Source organism: Brassica napus, chromosome C1 (genome assembly GCF_020379485.1).
Source record: "Brassica napus cultivar Da-Ae chromosome C1, Da-Ae, whole genome shotgun sequence".
Taxonomy (NCBI): Eukaryota; Viridiplantae; Streptophyta; class Magnoliopsida; order Brassicales; family Brassicaceae; genus Brassica; species Brassica napus.
Window position 1 is genome coordinate 6662313 of NC_063444.1, and position 26953 is coordinate 6689265.

The 26953-nt window shown below is 34.9% G+C and overlaps 2 protein-coding genes across 2 annotated transcripts; one reads left to right on the top strand and one right to left on the bottom strand.

Annotated features, from left to right (window-relative positions):
* The first annotated feature begins 11384 nt into the window (after positions 1-11384).
* On the top strand, positions 11385-12855 carry LOC106427253 (peroxidase 41-like). The gene has a single exon (XM_013867982.3). It carries the CDS (start codon positions 11491-11493, stop codon positions 12532-12534), a length of 1044 nt encoding a protein of 347 aa, XP_013723436.2. The 5' UTR covers positions 11385-11490; the 3' UTR covers positions 12535-12855.
* Positions 12856-13578: 723 nt separating this feature from the next.
* Positions 13579-16662, bottom strand: LOC106427214 (probable transcription factor KAN3). The gene is made up of 6 exons (XM_048745450.1): positions 15869-16662; positions 15648-15724; positions 14764-14809; positions 14562-14655; positions 14280-14337; positions 13579-13919 (listed from the first exon to the last, which is right to left on the bottom strand). Exons 1-6 carry the CDS (start codon positions 16401-16403, stop codon positions 13791-13793), a joined length of 939 nt encoding a protein of 312 aa, XP_048601407.1. The 5' UTR covers positions 16404-16662; the 3' UTR covers positions 13579-13790.
* Positions 16663-26953: the final 10291 nt, after the last annotated feature.

Sequence of the window (26953 nt, forward strand, 5' to 3'; positions counted from 1 at the left end):
GGAATGTACACTATCCTTAGCCATTTTATTGCCATCGGTAGTGAAGTAAACACCTCACTGTTTCTACTTTCACCATTATTTCCTATATCTTCTTCTCATTCTGCGTTCCAAGAATCGAAAAAAGAGAGACTAAGTTGAGATATGGAATCAGAAAGATATAAGATTTAAGGCATTTTGTTTCTACTATTTACCTCTTTCATTACTGTCGACAAGGCGGTCTCGCACTTTCTGAAGTGTCAACTGCCATGTCAAGCAACATGTGGATCATTCTCTGGCAAATCGGCCGCTGTGTATACACTGACAATGTTTGGCTATTACAAAAAAATGCCTTCTTGAAATGGGGACACCTACACATTAATCCACTATTCAGCTGCATTTGTGTCTTTTGAAGAATCCTGTTTCTGAAAGTTTGTTTCCACATGGGCACACTAAGGCTCAAAAGATTACCATAAATTTAGATGTGGAAGCAGCAGATTTGAAAAGCAATTGAATAGCAATATCTGCAAAGCAACCAGATGGTGTCGTTCAGATATTTCCAAAGCTGGTAGAGGAAAACATGTATAGACATGTGAAGAAAAAGATAACTATTTCATTGAATCTATATATAATTAACAATTCCAAGACGAAAACAAGAACCCCTCATCCCCTTACCTGTTGGCTGTTTTCTTCTCCTGACCATTTATCATTGAGAGGAGCCATTAACCAAATGTTCTGAACGCTCTGACTGGTTGTCTCCCTTAACCGTCAAGGAAGAAAAAAAAAGTCATTTGGCGCATACTCCCATGCTTGCTGGACTGTGAGCTCCGTCCAGATAAAATACTGCATCCAAAGAAGAATGTTGGAAAGAGGATCACTTCAGAAACGAGAGAAGGTCTTAGATGCAGCCTAGAAAAAAGTTCAACAAAGGCGAGAAAGAGCAGCTTACCATCTGAGTCAGTCTGGGAACTTCAAGTTTACCAATTTGCTGAAGCCAGGTAGAGGCAAGCGAAACTTAACTGCCTTGCAGTTAGTGGTTGCACCACTTCGAGATTCACCTGTCAATACGATGTTAAAAGCTTATCCAAAAACTAATTGGTTGACGCATACAAGAATGATAAAAGTAAAACCTAAATTACTACAATCAACCAAGCAGCACAAACATTTTCTGCCAAATTTGATGTAGAGTTCAATTATTAAAAATTGGGCGTACATCTAATTCGAAAGCTTTCCCTTCAAGGACACGCATGGCTTCATCAGGTTGTTTGGGGGTACTTCGGAAGCTGGAACTCCAAGCTGAAATATGAACAAGGAAGGAAAGATTAGGCAAACCATGATGAATATTACTAAGTTACAAAAAAAGGAAGGATCCATTTTAAAGATACAAAAGTTATATTTTGTTCAAAACGGGTTTGTAACGGATCTGATTGCCCGATTTCTCGGTTAAATAAATATATAAATATATTAAAAAAAGAAAGTTATAGCCACCTTGAAACTTCCAGCCTTACTCACCACCAATTTTGCTATCCAAAGAGAGGAAAGAAGTCATGGCATAATATTAAAGAGGAAATAAAACTAAACTATGCTTGCCATTTTCATAGCAGCATTGGTATGCTATCATGCATAAGAGGCTTCCAAATTAGAAACCTAGAATTTCCATGTTGCCATCATATCCAAGTGAAGAAATACCACATGCCACCAGTGAGTCAACCTTTTATTTTGATTTAAGAAAATAAGTTGCATCTTCATTTGGATCTATGCACACTGACGACGCTACTTATCATGAAATTCTTGTAGACGCCGGTAAACCGGAATGACATAAACGATAAAATAAAAACGACGTTAAGGAAAATAGATGAATGTAAGAACGAATACAAGAACGATAAGAAATCGTATTCGCAAACAGACATGGAGTCGAGATATGATCTCTTTCCTTAACTCAAAATATTCGCTCCGTTAGTGAGACGAGACTGTACGAATATAGAGTCCCAGGATACAACCATGGCAGACGAATCACGCCTCACTCGTGATCGCCCTATCGAACTATAAACTCTACGAAACATCTCGTATTTATGACTTACGGTAAGGGATTTTTGCTGTTGATTTCGATGTGAAAAATTTGAGAAATGAAGGAAGAGGAGAGACGATATTTAAAGAGACAGAGAAGACCCACTTCTTGCAACAGCTACTGCACGTGGACGAGAACCTCGCGGAGATCGAGGGAAGTTGAGTTCCGAAACTTCTTCCTCAAGACTCTCTCTTATCTCGTTTAAAACTTTCGAGAGGATAAAAGCATGACGTTTTTATTTTCTAGACAAACTACTTGTCGTTTTAAATAAAATTGCATGCTGTTTTTTCCCGAAATAAATGGCAAAACGTTGAGCTTAACTTAGTCCAAAAAGAATAATTCTTATTGGGCCGGAGGCCCTCCACCAAGACCCAAGACCCAAGACCCAAGCCTAAGCCCACGCCGAGCCGACCGGACGGCGGCGGCGGTGCGCGCGTGGGGAGCCTTCTGTTCCTCCAAGCTGTTTAAACCAAGGAGAGTCTGATAACATATATATGCATCACAACTTCACCTTGTTTAGTCGATGTGGGACTTTGTCCATTCTCATCATTTCCATTGGCTTATCTGGGCTTTTTCATTCAACAGCCCATCTCATTTCTTTTCATAATTTTCTAATTATTGTTTAAGCCATTGGGCTAAACTAATTGGTCCAACAATCCCCCACATGAATAGAAATGACTCTAAACATATGCAAACTAAATGCAGACTCGATAGACTCTAAAAAACTATACTTATTCTAATCCTGACTAGACTAGACAGACTTATCGAGAGTGTTTGCGAAAAATTCACTGTGTTTGAGTTGGTGGCATTTTTAAGCCTTTAACCACTCATAGTTAATATCTGTCGGGTTTACTTTACCAGGAGGTGAACATGATGCCTTGAACCAACCAGTGTTTTATGTAGACCGAGACAACATGCATAACGCAGCTTCATTTTCTCGTAGAACTTAGTTCTCTATTGTGTTCATTGTGGCCCTGAACTATTCCTGGTTTTCATGAGTGAACTTAGAGAATATAGCCTTGCATTCATTCTCCTAGAAAAGGTCCCATTTCACACTCATTAGGTGATTGACCATGAAAAGTATTGTGTAATACTCCGCTTAAGAAGCTTTGGAATCATTAAAAGCTTATGCTTATCCTTCTCATATTTGTTAGCACTTTTATCATCTTAGGAGCTGTGAAGAGACTACTTGTCTCAAGTACTTTGGTTAGATTCTGTTTGATTTTGTTTTCCCTTTGAACCTACGTCTTGGGATCTCCAGTCATGATAGGTAGGGTTGCAATCAATCATCCTCATTCATTATAGGCTTTAAACCCATTCCTTTTGATGATTTAGCAACAACATCTCGTGGCAAACCTTTAGTAAATGGATCCGCTAGGTTGTCAGCCGATTTGATGTATTCTATTGTGATTACACCAGTTGAGATAAGTTGTCTAATGGTTTTATGTCGTCTTCTGATGTGACGAGATTTACCATTGTAGAGATTACTCTAAGCCCGAGCTATGGCTGATTGACTATCACAATGTATGCGTATAGTTGGCACTGGTTTCTCCTACATAGGAATATCTTCCAAAAAATTTCTAAGCCATTCCGCTTCTTCTGCTGCTTTGTCTAAGGCTATGAACTCAGATTCCATGGTTGATCTAGCTAACACTGTTTGTTTGGTAGATTTCCATGATATTGCTGCTCCTCCTAGTGTAAAGGCATATCCACTCGTGGATTTTGAGTTTTTAGAATCTGATATCCAGTTAGCATCACTGTATCCTTCTAAAACTGATGGTTCTTTACCATAGTGAAGCCCAAAATCTTTGGTGTAGCGCAAGTAATTGAGTACCCTCGTTATAGCTTTCCAGTGTGTATGACCTGGATTACTTGTATATCGACTAAGTATGTTTACTGCATGCGCTAGATCTGGTCTAGTACAATTGGTCAAGTACATGAGACTTCCGATCACACGTGCATACTCGTTTTGTGAAACCGCTTCACCTGAATTCTTTGTCAAGTGCATTTGGGGATCTAACAGAGTTTTTGCCGTACTATTAGAGTAATTTCTAAATCTCTCTAATATTGTTTGAGCATAATGAGATTGAGTTAAGATAATTCTGTTCGAATTTCTTGTGACTTTAACCCCGAGAATTACATCTGCTAATCCCAAGTCTTTCATCTCAAATGTCCTTTTGAGCATGTTCTTTGTTTGATTGATAATGTCTTTATTGCTTCCAATAATGAGCATATCATCTACATATAGACAAAGCAAAACATACGCATTTTTGGTAGTTTTGTAATATATACATTTGTGACATTCATTTATTTTGAAACCATTTTACATCATTGTATTGTCAAATTTTTCGTGCCATTGTTTAGGAGGTTGCTTAAGCCCATAAAGTGACTTTACAAGTTGACATACTTTGTCTTCCTGTCCGGGAACGACAAAACCTTCAGGTTGTTTCATGTAAATTTTCTCTTCTAAATCACCATTTAGAAAAGCGGTTTTTACATCCATTTGATGGATTTCTAGGTCTCTTAAGGCTGCGATTGCTATCATCAGTCTCATTGATGTTATTCTCGTTACTGGAGAATATATATATCAAAATAGTCAGCGCCTTCCTTTTGTCGGAATCCTTGAACTACAAGCCTAGATTTGTATTTTTCACCAGGTTTTCGTGTCATTATCCATTTATTTCCTAATGCTTTGCAGCCAGGTGGTAAATTTGTTATGTACCATGTATAATTTTGCATGATAGAATCAAATTCACTTCTGACAGCTTCGTTCCAAAATGGAGCTTCTGGTGAAGCCATGGCTTCTGCCAGAGTTTTTGGAACATTTTCGACTAAAAATGCCATTAGGAAATCTTCACCAAAAGATTTTTCCTTGCGAGCTCTTTTGCTTCTTCGAGGTTCATCTTTTTCTTCATTTTCTGAAATATCATTTATAGAAATCTCGACGTTTGTCTCAGTTTCTGAGTTTTTGTCATTGTCTCTTTCTTCTCGAGTTAGTTTTGAACCTTGTTTTTCCTTATATGGAAAAATATTTTCGAAGAAAGATGCATTTCTTGATTCCATGACTATATTTTCATGAATGTCTGATATTGTAGATTTATGTACCAGATCAATCGATAAGCATTACTGTTATGTGCATATCCGATGAAGATGCAATCTACTGTTTTAGGTCCAATAGTGACATTCTTTGGTGGCGGGATCGCAAATTTTGCCAAGCACCCCCACACTTTGAGGTATTTATACGAAGGTAAATTACCTTTCCATAATTCATATGGAGTTCTTCCAGTTACTTTGTGTGGAATTTTGTTGATGATATAATTAGTGGTAAGCAACGCTTCCCCCCACATGTTCTGGGGTAACCCAGATTCCTGCAACATTGCATTCATCATCTCTTTTAGAGTTTGATTTTTGCGTTCAGCAACTCCATTAGATTCTGGTGAGTAAGGAACTGTAGTTTGATGGATTATTCCATGTTCTTTACAAAATGCATTGAATGAACCATCATACTCGCTTCCTCAGTCACTTCTAACTATTTTAATAGTTGTTTTAAGCTGATTTTCTACCTCGAGCTTAAATTCTTTGAATTTTTCTAAGGTTTCATCGTTGCTATGTAATAAATATACATAACAATATTTTGTGCAGTCATCTATGAAGGTCACAAAGTACTTTTTACCACCTCTAGATTGTATGTATTTTAAATCACATAAATCGGTGTGAATTAAATCTAGAGGTTTGTTAGTTCTTTCAACACGAGGTGATGGCATTTTTGTGAGCTTAGCCTGTACGCATACTTCACATTTTTGTTTACTTGTTTTGCATTTAGGAATTAGATTTAAATTCATTAATCTTTGTATAGATTTGTAGTTTACATGGCCTAATCGTTCATGCCATTTATTAAAAGACTCAACCAAATAAGCAACTGCCTATTTCTTATTCATTGAAACTTTTGGAGCTACAACTTTCGGAGGAACTGTCATTACATTCAACTTGACAAGTCCACCCTTAACATACCCCTTTCCCAAATACATCCCATTCTTCCTAATCACGAGCTTGTCTGCCTCAAAACTTGTGGCGAATCCATTCTTGCTGAGCAAGGTTCCCGAGACCAGGTTCTTCCTCATGTCAGGCACATACTTCACATTCGTCAGAGTGACATCACGTCCAGATGTCATCTTCAAAATCACATTGCCGTGTCCTTCAATCTTGAAGACTACAGTGTTTCCCATCCTGAGCTTCTCCTGAATCTCGCTTTTCTGATAGGTGTTGAACATCGCCCTATCGGTGCAAATGTGGGTGGTTGCACCAGTGTCATACCACCATTCCTTGGGGTTGTTGCTTTCAACCATGTTGGCTTCAGTCACCACAGCAACGAGATCCTCCTCAGTGAGATTTGCATGAGCCTTCTCATCCTTGATCTTTTTGCGACACTCAACAGTCTTGTGCCCCACTTTGTGGCAGTAGTGACATTTTCCCTTGAACTTCTCCACAATCGCATTGATCTTAATGCATTTGTTCTTGAAGTTTTTTCCAGAAGCCTTCAGGGCTGCAACAGTTTTGGAAGGCTTGGCAGGAGAATTAGCGTGTGCCTTTCTTTTGCCTTTGTGCTCAGCTATGTTGACATTGTGCTCCTTAGAAGTGACCTTGTCAGCAGTTCGGTTTCTGGATTCCATCTGAAGCCTCGTGATGAGCTCCTCGAGCCCCATCTTCTTCTTCTTGTGCTTCAAGTAGTTCTTGAAATCCGCATAGCTTGGAGGAAGCTTTTCAATGAAGCTGAGAGTTGTGAATGTCTCACAGATGGACATTCCTTCAGCAGTGATTTCATGGCAAATGAGCTGAAACGCTTCCACCTGATCCATGATGGGTTTTGAATCCACCATTTTGAAGTCATGGAACTTTGCAACCACATACTTCTGGCAGCCAGCGTCCTCACCTCTGTACTTCTTGTCTAGTGATCTCCGTAGCTCTTTCGCCGTGGGGATCTCACAGTAGACACGGTACAATGGATCAATGAGACGACCCAAAATGTACCCTTTGCAGATGAAGTCGGAATGCACCCATATGTCAAAAGTTGCAAGACTGTGAACATCATCAATCCCATAAGGAATAAGGGGCTTGTCCTCCTGGATGAACTTGTCCAGCTTCATCGTTGTCAGGAAGAACATCTTCTTCTTCTGCCACGTTTTGAAGCCTTTGCCATCAAACTTGTCTGGCATCAGTCCTTGAGTGAACACACTAGGGACAGCCGGAGGAGTTTGAACTGCCACCGGACCACTTGCAGTTTCTGAAACTGAATCCGTCTGATAAAGACCAGCACCGAATAGACTACGGCGAGTGGTTTCATCAGCAGCATTTCCCGCAGGGAGGATAATGCTTGTTGTTGCTGCAGCGGTTGACGCTGTGATTTTTCCAGCGGTTGTCACAGTTGCATCAGTGGCTGCAACGTTGAGTGGAGTTGTTGTGACATCAGTGGTGTCAATGGGGGTGTTGTTATCGTTCGTCATTTTTCTATAGAGAAAACATGAAGACAGATTAGTACTCCAATCAACAAATAACATATTATTTTGAAGGAAAAAAATAATGGTCTAAAATCGATTTTCATTTTTGGTGTTTGAACCAAATCATATCGATATAAGTCTCGAGAAAAACGTTTTGCAAACTCGCTTAAAAGCGTTCACAGAAATCGTTTTGTATAGACTTAGAATGTTTCACAAACTCGCTTAAGAAATCGGTTATTGAAACGATTCATGTAAATAACATTTTGATAATGTATCAAAAACGTTTCGCGATAATGCTAGAAAGCAATCCGCAAAGCGTTATGAAACAAATAAGAAACGTTTCGCGGAAGGGCTATAAAGCAAATCGCAAACTCGTTTTCAAAGGAACATATAAACGTTTCGCGGAAGTTCTAGAAAGCAAATCGCAAACCCGATTATAAGATAAGAACAAATGTTTCGCGGAAGTGCTAGAAAGTAAATCGCAAACACGGTTCCAAAATCCGTTTTTATTAATCGTTTTTTCAACCCGATTAGAGCTTTAAACGTAAAGCGATTTTGAGTTAAGATTGTAGACGCCGGTAAACCGGAAAGACATAAATGATAAAATAAAAGCGATATTAAGGAAAACAGACGAATGTAAGAACGAAAATAAGAACGATAAGAAATCGTATTCGCAAACAGACATGGAGTCGAGATATGATATCTTTTCTTAACTCAAAATATTCGCTCCGTTAGTGAGACGAGACTGTACGAATATAGAGTCCCAGGATACAACCATGGCAGACGAATCACGCCTCACTCGTGATCGCCCTATCGAACTATAAACTCTACGAAACACTCTCGTATTTATGACTTACGCTAAGGGATTTTTGCTGTTGGTTCGATGTGAAAAAAGTTGAGAAATGAAGGAAGAGCAGAGACGATATTTAATGAGACGGAGAAGCCCCACTTCTTGCAACAGCTGCTGCACGTGGGCGAGAATCTCGCGGAGATCGAGGGAAGTTGAGTTCCGAAACTTCTTCCTCAAGACTCTCTCTTATCTAGTTTAAAACTTTCGAGAGGATAAAAGCATGACGTTTTTATTTTCTAGACAAACTACTTGTCGTTTTAAATAAAATTGCATGCTGTTTTTTCCCGAAATAAATGGCAAAACGTTGAGCTTAACTTGGTCTAACAAGAATATATTCTTATTGGGCCGTGGGCCCTCCACCCAAGACCCAAGACCAAGCCCACGCCCACCGAACGGCGGCGGCGGCGCGCGCGTGGGGAGCCTTCTGTTCCTCCAAGCGGTTTAAACCAAGGAGAGACTAATAACATATATATGCATCACAACTTCACCTTGTTTAGTTGATGTGGGACTTTGTCCATTCTCATCATTTCACATTGGCTTATTTGGGCTTTTTCATTCAACAGTCCGTCTCATTTCTTTTCATAATTTTCCAATTATTGTTTAAGCCATTGGGCTAAACTAATTGGTCCAACAATTCTCAGAACCCGCAACAACCAAAGGCTGATTTTGGATCTATGAACGTTACATCTAGAACTGAAAACAGAGTAATATGTTTCAACAGACAATAATAAATTAGGCTCTGAAAAACGTATTATGCTAACGAAGTATTGTTTGCAATCAGGTTCCTGTTTCTATAAAAGCACATATATATATATATATATATATATATATTTTTTCCTTTCTCAAAATTTAGATAAAATACTTACCCATCCAAACGAAATCTTTCCAGTTCGGAAGCCATAGATAGCTTCGTACAATAGACTCAGTAAAGGCACATACGGATCCCTTCAGGCCAGATAATAAGAAAGAGAATTAACATTATCTGTTGGATCAGAAAGTAATCAACCGTGTAGTAACCGTGCTACTGCTACCATGATCTAGAATATTAGGTCGGTTCACTTTATTATGGTTTGGTTCGGTGGCTCGGTGCTCTATATGCTCGCAGGAACACACGCGCACGCATCTATACAAATTAAAACTTTGAGAAAGCTTTCTTCGTCACTAGTATGAGAAAGCGACAGCTCATGGCCCGTGTATTATTGGGATTTCAATTTGGGCTCAATCGGCTTTGAGCTTATATTAAAATCCTGAGAATAGTAGCTTATAAAATGTACATTGCCAGAACCAATTTGAGTATTTGTGTTAACAAATTTGAGTGCTGTAGAAACGAAAACAAAAGAGAAACAATAAGGTAAGCATTACAATGCTAATATGGGATTTTACTTCACCAATTCATGATATGCTAATAATGTAGTCCAAACCACTTAAGGACAAAAAAAAAAGAGAGAAACTAGTTCCATCTTGCGTGATACAAATATGCATTCTTTTGTGGGTTTTTTTTTTTCATTTTAATTGGTTGTCGTTAGTTAGCTGTTTTTTTTCTTCTCCTTACCATAAAGCTTGTGCTTGAGTCGTTTGTCTCACCATGTTACTAGACCGACGCAGCAATCAGTTGATCATCCTTTATCTCATCTCAATATATTGTACATTTTTTCTTTCTAAAATAGGAAAATTCCATCGTAAGTTAATAATAGCTATTCCAAAGTATTTGTCTAAATACCAATTTTTAATATATAGTTAAAATGGCGAAATATTGTTTTCTATATATAGAGTAAATTAGATGTAGATTAAAATAGTTTTGTTTGTAAATTCTATTATAAATGCAAATATATAGATAGGTTGAAAACATGATAATGCTTTAAATATCAATCTCTTCGTCATTATTGTTATCATCCTCATCATCCCACTACCATTCTTTTGGTACACGACGTTATTAATTTTCAAAAATTGATTTAGTCATGGAATTATCACAATTAACTTTAGTTTTCATCATAAGATTTAAAAGCGTAGTAAAAGAATATGTAGTCTCATTCCGTAATGTTTGTGATTTGCATAGTGCAAAAACTAACTTTGAAAATGAAGCTAATCAAATGTACCAATATGTTAAATAATGTATCATTGGATATTTAAATATATATGTGAAATAGTTTTGATGGTGTTACAAATATTATGTAGGGATATATCACTAAACGATCATTGTTTTTTTTCTAAACGCCTGATTAGTTATGCATTACATCGATGAGAAATATTACATAGACGATTATACAGCCGAAAATTTTATATAGTATTTATATTTCTGTAAATTTACCATATTTAATATTGATTTATTTTATTTTTTGAAATAAATATTTTTTGGAGACATTGACATTTTTAGAAATAAAAATTAAAATATGATATTTTCAATAGTATATAACCTAAACTTTGAAAATCATGAGTTTAAATTTAATTTATATAATTATAATTGTTTGAAAATCTTCTATTTTAAATTAATTATTTTTGTTATTTATTTGTTAGTTTTTGAAAAAAAACTATTACACATTATGTTAACTTAATATAGTATTTATATTTTGTAAAATTACCTTATTTGATATTGATTTTTATTTTGTTATGAAATAAATGACTTTTGGAAACATTGATATTTTCGATAATAAATTAAAAATCTGATTTTTCGTATTATGATTGGTCGTTTAACATCCTACGTGGACGCCCTGAATGATTTATAACTTCAATTTTTATATAGTATATATTACAATTTTTTATTAAAGTTTTTCAACACAGTTTTTAAAAAGATTACAAATTTGACACTTTGTTGTTTGAAATAGCGCAGTCTGGCGTGCATTTTCATCGGTAAAAAATCTTCATTTGAGTTCTACCAATAAGGTTGCTATAATTACAATATAATATACTATATATAGAGCGAATACAAATATAGAAAGTAGAAAGAAAAAGGAAAGTCCAACCACACGAACACGCTTCTACTTTTCCTCGATAACAGTCAAATAGAGAGTCTACCTTGTAGATATCTCTTAATATAAATTCTATTTTAATATTCGACGAAAGTATCGTAATCGTAAATCGATATTCGTCTCACGTTATTCACAATGTCATCGTTTCCTCCCGTTATCTTCCTCGTCCTAGTCTTTGTCCCCTCCATATTATCAGCACCGGTGACAAGTTTAACCAAAGCCTATTACCAAGAAACGTGTCCTGATTTCAGTAAAATTGTTCGTGAAACCGTTACGACCACGCAAGGCCCGCAGGGGAGAACAGCTGCTGGAATACTCCGTCTCTTTTTCCACGATTGTTTCTTAGAAGGATGTGACGCGTCCGTACTAATCGCTAAAAATGCTTTAAACAAATCTGAACGCGATGATGAACTCAACCATTCTCTTACGGAAGAGACGTTTGATATCGTGACTCGCATCAAAGCAGCTCTTGAAGAGTCTTGTCCCGGTGTTGTGTCTTGCGCAGACATCTTGGCTCAGTCCACGCATGACGTTGTCACAATGATTGGTGGGCCTTCCTACGAAGTCAAGTTAGGTCGTAAAGATGGGTTTGAGTCGAAAGCTTATAAAGTTGGAGAAAACTTACCATTACCAAACCACACGGTCCACGACATGATGTCGTTATTTCAAAAGAAGGGTTTCACTCTAAAGGAGATGGTTGCACTAAGCGGCGCACACACTATCGGAATTTCTCATTGCAAAGATTTCATCAGCCGGGTCATTGGGCCACAGCCTGATCCAGATATCGAAGCACGATATGCTGAAGTTCTTAAAACTCTATGCAAGGATTACACAGTGAATGAAACGAGGGGCTCTTTTCTTGATCCGGTGACGCCAGACAAATTCGATAATATGTATTACAAGAACTTGGAAAAAGGGATGGGACTGTTAGCTTCCGACCACATCTTGTTTAAAGATAATAGTACGAGACCGTTCGTGGAGTTGTATGCGAATGACCAGACGGTTTTTTTCGAGGATTTTGCACGTGCCATGGAGAAACTAGGCATGGTCGGTGTTAAAGGCGACAAAGATGGAGAGGTGAGACGCAGATGTGATAACTTAAACAAACCTAACGGTTCAGTGGCGGAGCCAGACAAAAGTTTTACCGGGGACAATATAAGTTTTGAACTTAATTTATAAGGGGCAATAGTAGAAATTTTACCATCTAAACCATATAAATTTTGAATAATCAATGAAAATGCACAAAGAATCAATATTTTATAAGGGGAAACTGCCCCCCCTTCCTCTCTACCTCCCTCCCTCTGCCACTGACCTAACGTATAACTAACGTTAAGAGTAAAATTGAGTTCAGTTTTTGTTTTGTTTTGAATAATGTATATATAAGTTAACGTAACAGTTCCCATAGTGTAATGATATATATGTTTTGTTTTGGACTATGAATTTTTGTATGTTAATTGAAATTTCTTAGTTATTACTTTGCGGAGGAATATAAAAATTCAAGTTTCTTGACTTACCTCGCCATATATCTTTCAAATGGCTTCACGGGTTGGAGCCTTTTTTTAACACGACTACAAGAGACAACGAGTGTCCCTTCAAACTATTGCTGGGCCAAGCTTAACCCGTTAGAAATCAGGTCAGGTTTACACAGGTATTTTAAACAAGTCTTCGACCAAAAAAAAAAAAAAACAAGTCAACTTATGACTTTATATGTAGAGGCCTTCTTTAGGTCTGATCAAGTTTTCTAATTAATTTCCTTCTGGCGAAAGAACTATCAAACTTTTGTTCAACGAATGGTCTTTCACTTTATTTATCTAAAATATTATTTTTCGTCTAATAAAGTTTTCGTAAATAATTAAGAATGTATATTGATGTGTATATCATCCCTTCATTGGTAACATATTATTCGTTTATTTAAGCTATTCTGTTTGCCAAAATCCCTCTGATTATCAGGTTATTAGCATTTGGAGTTGTGGATGGATTTTATTCTCTTTCTTTGTCTTTACATAATATCGAATATATGTAAAAGTCTTTGGTGCGTCAACGTCCAAACCATCTGACACTTGTCAGACAACCATGTGTTCAGTAATAAAGCAGACCGATCTAGACACGTGAAGCAGTCGAAGCTTTGCATCGCTGTAATGATGACCAAATAATTTTATTCCATATTTTCTCTTATTATTCCATATTTTTTGGCACACGAAAACTGCCAATGCCGACAAAAAGAAGAAGAAGAAGTCTGCATATCTATATAAGCATCTCAAATTAACGACCCCGTAAACAAAAAGGCTTCTCAAGTTTACAGGAAAAAAAGAACAAATATCTAGTCGGAGAAGCAAACATCATTTCATATTTTTTTCATAACGCAGGCATAACTTTAAAGTTTAAATTTGTATATTTTAACAGTTTTTTTTTGTTTTTATTGTATATATAGTAAACTAGGGAGGAAGGTTTGGTATAGCTAAAGTGAACTCGAGATTGGGAGTTTCAATCTCTGGTCTTGTCCCTGTGAGACTTGACGAATCCGACGACAATCGTTCGTAGCTTGGACATCTTTGATCCACATTCTGATAAAAAAATTTAATCAAACAAAAATATGATAAGAGATCATATAATAAAATCTTATATACATTTGCAAATTTACAACCCCCCCCCCCCCCCCCCCCCTCCTGATTTGTGCTTGGCCATATCAAATTATTTTTGAAGATTTTAAGATCTTTTTATAAAAGCAAAGTATATATCTCCCCAAAGTCTTTCTTTTCTCTTCTTTTGAGACATAAAAGTACACTTTTTAATTGCCTAAATGAAAGACAAAAGGTAAATTAAAAGTTCTTTATACTAACTTTTTTTTTTTCCTTTTCACCCTCGAATTTTGCAGTCCCATTTCATTTCAATGCTCTTTTGTTTAAGTTTTGAATGTTTGATACCTTATTGGATGACATGTCTAGACCTGATGCTTTTGCCTTTAAGTGGAACCGAGCTTCACTGTTATACAGACAGACATCACAGTTTTATTACATTTGTAAAGAAGGAATAATGTTAAATATTTTGGACTAAACTAACAAAACAAAATATATGTTACATTTCTCATATGATGCAAATATAGAAAATAGCTTAATAGTTGTAGCGATCTGTCCGACGAAAACAAAATAACACCATAAAATAAAACGAATATAATTGAATAATATTAAGACAGATACATAACATACCTTGAGGAGTTACTCCACAGACCTTGGAGATCTCTGGCTTGTCTCTCCCTGTTTACTTTTAATTCATTCTCGCAAGTATCTGATTGCCCTATATCTACATTTATACACACACACACACACACACACACACACACTTATCATATATTTAATAATGTTTAAGAGAGAAATTAATTTAAAATCAAAACATAATTAATCAAATAACCTGATGATGTTGTAGGCTTCTCAGTAGATTTGATGGTCCGATACATCTGAAACATTATATTTGATTACAAGCCTACTAATATATATTAATGATAGTTATAAGAATAAGTTATGTCGATCTTGTGACAAAAAAAAAAGGTTATGTCGATCAATACATATACTATGCGCGCATGTATGTAACTTATTCTATTCACGTGTGTGTATACTTCTCTCTCTATATATGTGTGTGTATGCACGCACACAGAGATGAATAAAGTAAGAAAAAAGAGAGCAGAGTAAATAAGAAAGCATTTACGATTCATGAAAATGTGCAGCCATACACAGAGATGGGGTATGTGCATGGGTCTACGTGTCTTTTTCTAACCATAGTCAAAATATGCAGAAAAGTAATTTATATATTATCACTGAATAGTCATATGCATATACATATATGTGTACATATATGAATCTTGAGAAAGACATATATATCATCATTGACGAATTATGCCTTCTTTGTACTTTACTTTTTCTTCAACATCTCTTACTAACAATGTAACATATGAAAGGACCCCCTTTCTCCAAAAAAAAACATATGAAAGGACTCACTCTTGGTCTCTCGGCTATATCTAGGTTTTGATTCCTTTTCCTATGTTTTGTTGTTGTTAGTTTTAATTGTTTCACCTGCTATATATTTTCTCTATGGTAGAGACCAAACGATTTATCACAGAAAATGTTTAGTCAATTCATTAATAGTGCAGTGGGTTCGGTTCATTTGCACATACAAATACAATACAACGAAATCATGTGGTAGATTGTTGTTCTATCTACACATTTTAAAGGTTTAACTAATTAAATTAGACTAACTAGTATACATTGTATAAGCTAGGAACTAATGGATAAAATTACCTGTAGATGAGATTTAACATGAGCCAATGTGAGATCTTGAACATCCATCAACTCAAGTACTGATTTTGGAGTGGCTCCTGGATATTATTCAAAAGCACAAAATCCATAAAAATATAATCATATATTGAGATCCCATACAATAATTAGATAAAAAGGAGAGAGATATATAGTATTCACTAAAAAGGAAAAAAGAACAGGAAATAGTAAAAAAAGGACAATACTTTCATGACCACCCAATAATTGAACAGCATGAACGAAATGGGCATGGAGGGTCGTCGTCCACCGCATCCTCGGAGCCCTTACTCCTCGTTTTGCCGTTAATCTTTGCGCCTGCGGCTGAGCTTGACGATGATGACGGTGGTGAAGATTATAACTATAACTAGGGTTTGCGTGTTGACCGTTGACTTCACTGAAGAAGAAAGGAGGAGTGGGAGAATAGTAGTAGTGGTCAAGGATTTGATTTTGGTGAAGAGGGATTCCTCTTATTGGTCTCACCATAAAATTCGATCTCAAATCTTGATCTAGAGATTCCATGCGTTCTTGATTATGATCAATCTTGGTGGGTTCATTGTTTGATGTGAATTGGAGGGTGTGGATGAGATGATCAGAAGCCTTTCTGTCTGAATCTGAGGCTTTACTACCAAAGAGTAATCTCCTTTGGACTTCTTCTTGTTCCTTATAATCTTCTTCTTCTTGTTCTTCTCTTCTTCTGTTTATCTTCAAGTACAAGTCAGGTTGTGAAGGGAAAAGCTCCATAACAAGAGAGAATTGGGAATGAATCAGAGATAATATTGATGAATTTGGGGAAAGGGGAGGTGGGTGTAATCTTATTTAATTCAGAAAGTTATTTTTTCTTCCTTAATGAATGTTTGTTCTTGGTGAGAGGAGAAAATCAGTTGCAAAGGCTTAGAGAGAGAAATAGAGAGAGATAGAGGTGGCAAAAGGTATGAGGAGAATGATAAGTCTCTTTCGTCTCTGTTCCCTTTGAGAAAATGACACTGTGAGAGTCTAATAAAGAAGTTGGGTGAAACATGAATTTTCATTCTATTTTTTCTTCGTATATACAGGAAAATATTAATTTTAGTGGCATACTTTGTTACAATGTATATATCATCTATCACATATCAATATTTAATGAGGGTATAACAATAATGTATGAAAATATTCCATTATTTGTGTTCAGATTTACATGTGAAAATGACACTTAGGTTTGAAACTGAAATATGTGCGTGTTATTATTGTTATTTTTTAAATAATTATTCATGAGAATGAAAAATAAAATGTATCAAATGCTGATATTTATATAAAAACCCGCACTTAGCTACTTATTTAGTTGTCGATAAAATGGTACAATATAAATGGGAAAAAGCTATTAGGAATTCAAAAAGATGGAGAGAATTTTTTTTTGGACAAAATAAAAAGATGGAGAGAATAAGTCTCGTCTTTACTTGTTTATTTGTTTTTCTTTCAATTGTTACTTCTCTGAAGTTAGAGTTTGGAATTATACCGAACATTTCTTGCTTTACCGTATTGTGGCTGGGCCTAAGAATTTATTGATTCTTATAAAACTTGGAAATATTTATTTTCTATTGTTTGGAGTGAAGTTGATTTTGTTGTGAAACATGAGAATAGAATCAGTATATTTCTGTATTCATAAATATAAGAAACCATTTATATATAGAAAATTACACCGTCATAGAATAATGGAAAGACTAAAGAAAGAAAATACAAATATGGAAAGAGTACAAATCATAATCTAATAAAGAAAATGCAAGATGCTGATTCTTTCTCTCTCTCTCTCCTCACGGTCGACTCTCTCTCTCTCTCTAGCATTGGGCCGGTTATGAACCGGGCCGGTTAAGGATCCACAATATGATTTATAACACTCTCCCTTGGATGCCATAACCATACAGGGATTGTAATACGCTTTAGATGTTGCCTCATTAAAACTTTACCAGGAAAACCCAGTGGGACAAAACCATGGTGAAGGAAAAAGAGTACAACACGTATTACTCCCCCTGTTCTGAACAACTCGCGGCTGGCCTCATGAACGGCTAAGATCTCCGAATGGTTTGAAGATGTGGCCGCGATCGTCTGCTTCATGGAACGCCATGATATGGCCGTTCCACCATGTGTGAAAACATAGCATGTCTGTGATCGAGCATTGTGTGGATCCGAAAGATAACCTGCATCAGCAAAATCAACTAAACCTTCTTTGTTTTGGTTAGTATAAAATAAACCCAAGTCTTTCGTTCCTTGCAGGTAACGAAGAACATGTTTAATCCTATTCCAGTGCCTTTGGGTTGGGCAAGAGCTAAATCTAGACAATAGATTCACGGCAAAACATATATTTGGTCGTGTGACTAGCCAGATACATCAAAGCTCCTATGGCACTGAGATATGGCACTTCGGGACCAAGGACATCTTCATCGTTCATCTTAGGACGGAACGGATCAGTGTCCAGGCCGAGGGACCTCACGACTATGGGGCTAGATAATGGGTGAGACTCGGCCATATTAAATCTCTTGAGTACTTTTTCTGTATATGTCATTTGATGCACAAGGATTCCATCATTAATGTACTCAAGCTGTAATCCCAAACATAACTTTGTTTTTTCAAGATCTTTCATCTTGAATTCTTTCTTAAGATATTCAACTGTTTGGGAGATTTCTCCAAAGGTTCCTTGGATATTCAAATCATCAACATACACTGCTATAATCACAAAGCCATGGCCGAATTTCTTTATAAAGATACAAGGGCTGATCGGATCATTCTGGTATCCTTCTCTCTCTAAGTATTCACTTAGTCTATTGTACCACATTCGGCCTGATTGTTTCAATCCATAAAGTGACTTATTCAACTTTATACAGTGTTGTTCTCGAGTACTCGATTTGTTTTTCAATTCTATACCCTCTGGTACTCTCATATATATCTCATTATCCAGTGGCCCATATAAGTATGCAGTTACAACATCCATTAACCGCAAGTCTAATTTCTCTCTTATAGCCAGACTTATTAGGAATCTAAAAGTAGTAGCATCCACCACAGGGGAGTATGTCTCCTCATAATCTATTCCTGGTCTCTGTGAGAATCCTTGTTCAACAAGCCGTGCTTTATATCTAACGACATTACCATGTTCGTTTCTCTTTCTCACAAAGACCCACTTATAGGCGACTGGTTTAACATCATATGGTGTTCGGACTATTGGTCCAAATACATCTCTTTTCTTTAAAGAGTTTAACTCCACGTTTATACCTTCTTTCCATTTGATCCAATTTGATCGTTGAGTGCACTCTAAGATAGACGTGGGTTCATGATCCTCATTATCATCCATGATTTCAAGTGCTACATTGCATGCAAATATATCATCAATGTCGACATTCTTTCTGTTCCATTGTATCCCAGACAAGACATAATTTATTGAGATCTCATTATTATCAGGGTCTTCAGTACCTTGAAGCTTGGCGTCCCAAGCATCAGTATTAGGTACATCAGGTCCGGCCGCATCTAAGGTTTTATGATCGGCCGCGATCGCTATTAGGGTTTTGGGATCGGCCGCGGCTACGACTCGGGATTTCGGTTCGGCCACGGTCGTGTCTAGGGTTTTAACAACCTCGGTTTCATTCTCTGCACCTTTCTTAGTTTTCCGAGGGTTCTTATCTTTGGAACCTATTGGTCTACCATCTTTCAAAAGTTGTCTAGACTCTGTAGCAACTTGGTTGTGTCCCTCCTGAACATCAATTTGAATTGGTGCATTAGCAGCTGGTATATATGACTTTGTCACTCTTTTCGGATCAGCAAAGGAATCTGGCAATTGATTAACTAGCTTTTGTAAATGTATTATCTTTTGGACTTCTAAATCACATTCCTGAGTCTGGGGATCTTGCCAAGATAAGGAAGTTTGATTCCATATAATTTCTTTTACCAGCTTACTATTCTCTCCCCCTAATGTTGGATATTCAGATTCATCAAAGTGACAATCCGCATACCTGGCCTTAAATAAATCACCCGTAGTTGGCTCAAGGTATTTAATAATCGTGGGAGAATTATGTCCAACATATATCCCCATCCTCCTCTAAGGTCCCATCTTTGTTCTTTGTGGTGGTGCAATTGGCACATAGACGGCACAGCCAAATGTCTTAAGATGGGATATGTCTGGCTCATGACCCGTAGGCAATTGTAATGGGGAATATCTATGTTCACTAGACGGTCTTATACGAATCAGTTCGGCCGTGTGCAAGACTGCGTGTCCCCAAGCTGTGGCCGGAAGCTTAGACCTCATAAGCAATGGTCTGTCTATCATCTGAATTTGTTTTATGAATGATTCGGCCAAGCCGTTCTGTGTATGTACATGTGCCACGGAGTGTTCCATACTTACCCCCATGGACATACAATAATCATTAAACGCTTGGGACGTGAACTCATAATCAAGACTTTTATATCAAAAACTTTCATTCATTAATCTTTAAATAAGAAAACAAGTTCAAAGCAATCAAAACATAGAAAACACAAAGCAAAGAACACAAAGAACATAGATGGCCGAAATCAACTTTGATCTTTTAAACAATCTGAAGTTTCATAATCCATAAGATTGTCTCGTTCATGATTAAAATCTTCTTCACCATCTTGATAAGTCATATGAGCTTCAGGATTCTTCCCTTTCAAACTCTCTTGGTAGAGGTCAACGAGATGTTTGGGAGTCCTACATGTCTTAGCCCAATGATTATCCATACCACATCTATGACAAAACGGATTTGGTCGAGTTTTGTGGCTTAAATGATGTACCACGGCCTCGGCCATGTCCCGGCCTCCATAGGAGCCACGGCCATATGAGTTGCCTCGGCCTCGACAAAACGAGTTTCGGCCTCGACCACCACGTCCATGCCATTTTCCACGACCACGGCCGTGTTGGCTATCACTCTGGACATGGTTCGATTCTTTCTTAGGCTCTACGGCCGCATGTGCCTCAGGTAGTGGGGTTGTTCCAGGAGGTCTCAATTCACTGTTTCTCATCAACAGTTCATTGTTCTGCTCAGCGAGCAAGAGACAAGAGATCATATTAGCATAAGTAGAGAAGCCCTTCTCACGGTATTGTTGTTGTAACAACACATTACTTGTGTGGAAGGTGGAAAAGGTTTTCTCAAGCATATCTTTATCCGTTATATCCTCACCAGTCACCACACAGTTTCAACTTTGAAACTATTTTAAACAGGGCCGAGTTATACTCGTCCACGGACTTAAAGTCCTGGATTTTGAGATTCCTCCAATCATACATAGCCTTTGGTAATAACACCGTTCTCTGGTGATCTTATCTCGTTTTCAACTCTGTCCAAAGGTCTAGAGGATTCTCAATAGTCAAATACTGATCTTTGAGACTCTCAATAAGATGATGGCGTATAATTAATATAGCACTGTATCTATCTTTCTCACTTGAATTATTGTCCTCGGTGATACATTCACCAAGTCCCTTGGATTTTAAGATGATCTTAGCATCAAGTGTCCATTGCAAGTAATTATCTCCAGAGAGATTTAGGGCAGCAAAATCCAAATTGTTGATTTTCGACATCTGAAATCATACATTTCATAATTTAGATTTAAAAGTGTTCAAGCGAATGCAATCAATATGCTCAAGCAATCCGGATTCTAGGTATGATGCAAATAGGTCATTCATATATGATGCATACATGTTCAATGTTAGCATTCGGATTCTATATGCAATCAGTTCGTACTATTATGCATGCATGATGCAAACAAGGTGCACGTCTACAATCTTAGCAAACGGTTTCAATGCAATCAATACAATGGTCATTCGTTTTAAATCTTAGCAAACGGTTTTCTAAGAGTTCAATGTGTAATTGCAATCAAACAGTCGAGCAATGCATCAATTAGGGTTCATTCGAGATTGTATGAAAACTATCAATACTAGCCAGATCATTATCAAGACGAGAATGCATAAATCATTTAACCTAGCAAGCGATTTCTATTTCAATTCAAGCATTCGGTTTTATTCAATCAAACAAGATAGTATTCGATTTTAATTTCAAGACATTAGGGTTATCAAACAATCAATATGACTTCAATTTGAAAACCATTCAATCGGTTTTATCAATTCAAACAACCAAATTCAAGAATGAGATTATCAATCCTAGCAATCGATTTCTATGTGATCAAATTCAATACGGTTTTAATTAATCAAGGCTAGCATACTATATCCAAACATACAATTTCGATCTCAAAGATTAATTAGGGTTTGGATAAAATCGATTATGCATTAGCTTTAGGGTTTTAATCGATTTCATGCATAGCATGCATTATGCATGTATGCGGCTAAGGGTATTAGGAAACGATTTTGATCGTTAGATCAATTGGGGTTTAGGGAATCGAACTTATGATTATGAGCTTCGATTTACTCATTGGGGTTTTGATCTATTACCCTAGGGTTTCGATTAGGGTTTAAGGCTTACCTTAACCTTAAGTAGGGTTGAATGGACCACCAATGAGATGAGGATCGCGAGCTGAACGTTGAGATTGATACGCGAACAAGCTGAGGTCGTCTAGAGCTGGAACGTATCGCGAGTTGTCCTTGCTGGTATCGGGAACGCAAGCTGAAGCTGAGATCGTCTGATCACGAATGGAAACAAGATGAGTATTAGGTTTAGGGTTCGTGATCGGGAGTTCTCAACGGTTAGGGTTTATCGTCGAGGGGATTATCGATTCGCCGGCTAGGGTTTGTTTAGCTTAGGTTTTTAGAGTAATCGTGCTGATAACGTGTTGTGAAACAAGATAATAGAATATGTATATTTCTGTATTCATAAACATAAGGAGCCATTTATATGTAGGGAATTACACCGTCATAAAATAATGGAAAGACTAAAGAAAGGAAATACAAATATGGAAAGAGTACAAATCATTATCTAATAAGGAAAATGCAAGATTTCGATTCTTTCTCTCTCTCTCCTCACGGTCGACTCTCTCTCTCTCTAGCATTGGGCCGATTATGAACCGGACCGGTTATAGACATCCACAATATGATTTATAACAGATTTTAGTTTGTTTACGTGATAAATGCAGGAGCTTAGAAAAATAAAAACTGGAAACATAATATTACCTTGATTTTTTTTTTTATCTAATCATAAAATTCATGATAGAGGTCCATATATCTCGTCTGTGAATCCAGAATTAGATGATTGAAAATATCATAATACAATGCAATCCTCTTTCCTAAAAGAGAAGAAACAATCATTGACATAAAAAATACATATACGGACTATAATCTATTCTATTAATTTTTTTTGTCGACTACCCGTATAAACTAAATCAAGTGGAATCTATTATAGAATAAAATAGAAAATCCATTCTATTAATTTAAAATCCTATTTTTATCTACTATTAACAAGTCATAGAAGAATTTGTTAATATGCCACATTTGATTATTTACATTAATAAAAATCAACTATAAATTTGATTCTTTAATTATAACAAAATATATTGAAAAAAATCTAACAAAATCTTACTTAAAAATTTAAATATTTTTATAAATAACACATTAATTAATTTCTTAAATAGTAATATGATATTATTATAAATAAATGTCAACTAAAATTTTATATAGAACAGGAAAATAAAAATTATATACTATTTTTATAAATTATATAATTATATTCTATATTATATAAAAATAGAAGTGCTATATGAATTAAATATGACAAAATTACATTAAATAGTAAATTAACATATTTTCATTTAAAATTCGTAAACTATATAATATTTTATACAAAAGTAAATTTATTAACATAGGGTCACCTTTAATATCTACAACTATATATTATCTTTTTATTTATTTTGAAATTCTCAACTAGGCCTAGGCACGTGTCAAGTACCCGGCATTTTTTAGGTACTTGTTACCCGACTTTGTTTGTATAGTTGTATTTGTTACATGTATTTGACTTGTTCTGAACGAGTATTCGTTGTTTCAAGTATTCACAAATATTTTTAATACTTGTAAATTACTTGACTTGGTTTATTACTTGATTTTATCTTTTACTTGACTTGATTTGATACTTGATCTTTTCAATTACTTAACCTATTTTCCTTGACTACTTGAAGTTAAAACACAGAGTTTTACTTTTACGGCTCTGTATATAAACGTCAGATTTCTGTTTGGCTAAATCAGTTAGTACTAGCCCAATAGTTTAGTAATGTTGGGTATTGATATTTAAACACACATTCTTTTAGTGGATTTATTGGTTGTTGTATTTTAATAGATTTGAAAATCTGAACTAAATCTAGTGTTATTGGTTGTATAATTTTTAAATATGTATTAAAATCATGTGTTATTGGTTTAATGATTCATAAAATCTATATCAAATCAAGTGTTATTCAATCGTACGGATTTACTAATAAATTTGATGTTATACTGGATTTGAATGAATTTGTTTAGATTTTTTTGTTAAAAATACAAAGCTCAAATCTGAGGGAAAACCTCCGAATTTGTAAATACTAATCTATTTTTTTTTTTTAAACTGCATATTTTACTTGGATTCATAAATACTACATGGATTTCTAAGTTAATCAAAATATATAAACCAATAACATCTATTTAGTTTTGATAGACATATAATATATCAAATTTTAATTAACTAATAAACTAGATACCAAATATTTAATAAAATAAATAATATATAACAAGTAAAAGAACAAGTAAAAGATACTAAGTAACAAGCCAAGTAGCTAAAAAAAAAAAAATATACTTGTTACTTGACTTGTACTTATGAGTAATAGAATCTGTTTACTTGTTACTCGACTTGATTGTAGCAAGTACTTGTTTTTTCAAACCGAGCCGAGTCAAGTAGCAAGTATAAGCCGGGTATCAAGTAATAGTGCTCATGCCTACTCTCAACAATATATTGGTTAAAAATGTGCATATACAAAATATAATAGTATATAATAACCTTTAGTTCATATACTATTTAAAAATATGTTATTAGAAAACAATAAAATTTTAATAATTCATTAAAAATATTATTGATAAATAAAATTTTAATAGTAAATTTATTTTTATTTTTTTATTTTAATTATAACAAAATATGTTGAGAAAATTTAGAAAATATTAACAAAATTTAAATATTTTAATAAAACAATACATAAATGTGGTAACAAAAACAAATTCAAAATTCATGTAATCTTCCAAACTCAAAAAGGTAGTATAATTTTCTAAAGTTTTCTTGACAAAATATAAAATTTTGAAAATAAATATTCAAATTCAAAATGATGATATTTCAAATTTTACAAAAGATATAATTATAGATAATAAAGAATAACTTTTTGAAATGCACCACGAAAAAACAAACTATATATGTTGTAAAAATTAAAGCAATCTAATCTTTTGAAATATTAATTAAGAAAATGAAAACTTAATATCATAACATCCAAAAAATATCATGTATTAATAAAATTTACTAAAATAATATGATAGATGCTACTATGTATTAACTTTACTAAAATATTAGGGCTTTATTTAAACAAAATAGTGTTGTACTTATAAATCCCGTAAATTACTAAAATTATATATGTTAAAGCATTTTTTAAATACAACATGTAAATGATTATCTTAAACATATTTCATTCTATATTTTAAATAAATAAAATTTAAAAATGTATTATATATAAAATGTATAAACTAAGGAAAAAAATATTTTGAAAGAGAATCTCTATTTGATTATTTCAGGTTGTTATTTTATTGTACCTAATTCGAAAATATATTAGTAAGTAATAAAAATTAGTAACAAAGTAAAATATATTAAACAAATCACTACATATTAATAGTGCTGAATATGAAATATAAATAATAATATTATAGAGTTACACAATAAATAATACTAAAATTGAAATTATATATTTAAAACATTTTTAATAATATCAAATACATTTATAAAATGAAAAATATCTGCACGGACATGCGGGTTAAAATCTAATTTTTATTAAAATCGTGTATTTATATTGTTATCATGTTTCTAGGGGAATGATGATCTTTAACATACATATTAATTCTGAAATATCTTTCATTTCTGTGTGCAAGTAAAAAGGTTAGTATTTGTTGGGCCGGATATACTGTTCATGAAAGATAAATTTTATTAAAAGTTGACATCTAAGAGGTGTAGGGACCAAAAACCCCTGCAGTACCACTATGCTTTTTAAGTTTAGAAGTTTTTTACTTTTTTCATATTAAGATATTTTTCTAAACACGAAAATAAATTAAGTTTTGAGACTTCTATAAACAAGGGTTTAGGGAATTGTAATTTTATTCATTCACATAATCAATATGTAAATCCTAAACGGGTATTTACCTCAATTATTTTAGTTTTTTTTTCAAACTTAATTCGCATTTGTTCACAACAATCAATTTTTTCGCAAACTGGAGTTAAAAAGTACAACTATCAACTAAGTAATATTCAGTTTCCTCTCCGAGATGCAGTTATCAAGGCAAGACTATAACTCTTGTTTCTCGATGTCGGCGACGGCGTAGCTTGCCAACATCGCCTATGATATTTGTCAATCAAGTTCTTCTCCAATTGTTATCTCTATTTTGGCTCACATGCTACTCTTTTTGAAATATCTGATTTGTATCTCTACTCTTCCAGTCGAGTTAGCATGGTAAACTGTAGTTGTTGTCTGCTCCTCTCTGGATTTTGGATCTCCGGCTTGACTCCCCATTATTATCTCTTCTTTTCTAATTCCATTATGCCTCACAAAAGCTTGCGTTCTGTCTCGCTGGTCTTCCCCATGATGACCACTCACCATTGCTTACCGTCGTCGTGTCTCGGTAGATCTGTCAGTATTGCCGTTGGTTTTAAGTTCATTTTTAGTGTGTTCTTCCGAACATCTGCTCTAGGATTTCAAGTGGAGTTCACCAGGTCTTTTCTTTCTTTTGCCATTTTTGCCATTTTTACCATTCTTCATATCATAATGTTTTTCTTTTATCGCTTTGTCGTTATGTATCTCTGGTTGTACTCATGTATCTCTGGTTGTACTCCTCTAAACTTTTAAAACCTTTCATTTTAATATAAGAACTAACATGATGGATAGGAATTTTCAGTTTTTAATTATTTATTTTATTAAATGATGTATTTCTAATATACGTTCATATTATATTCATTAAGTAAATTTTTTTTTTACATCTTAAACTATCTATTTTTTTACGAATATGTGATATCATATAAAAAATATAAAAAAATGAGTATAGAGTTAATTAGATAATTTTAAAAACAGAAATTTTTCTTTGGTGTGCGATATCATATAAAAAATGA

Coding starts and splice junctions, on each gene's coding strand:
- LOC106427253 (XM_013867982.3), top strand. CDS start 11,491: ATGTCATCGTTTCCTCCCGTTATCTTCCTCGTCCTAGTCTTTGTCCCC.
- LOC106427214 (XM_048745450.1), bottom strand. CDS start 16,403: ATGGAGCTTTTCCCTTCACAACCTGACTTGTACTTGAAGATAAACAGA. Junction 14,810..15,647: donor ATGTTAAATCTCATCTACAG/GTAATTTTATCC, acceptor ATAATGTTTCAG/ATGTATCGGACCATCAAATC. Junction 14,338..14,561: donor CTGTGGAGTAACTCCTCAAG/GTATGTTATGTA, acceptor TCTGTATAACAG/TGAAGCTCGGTTCCACTTAA.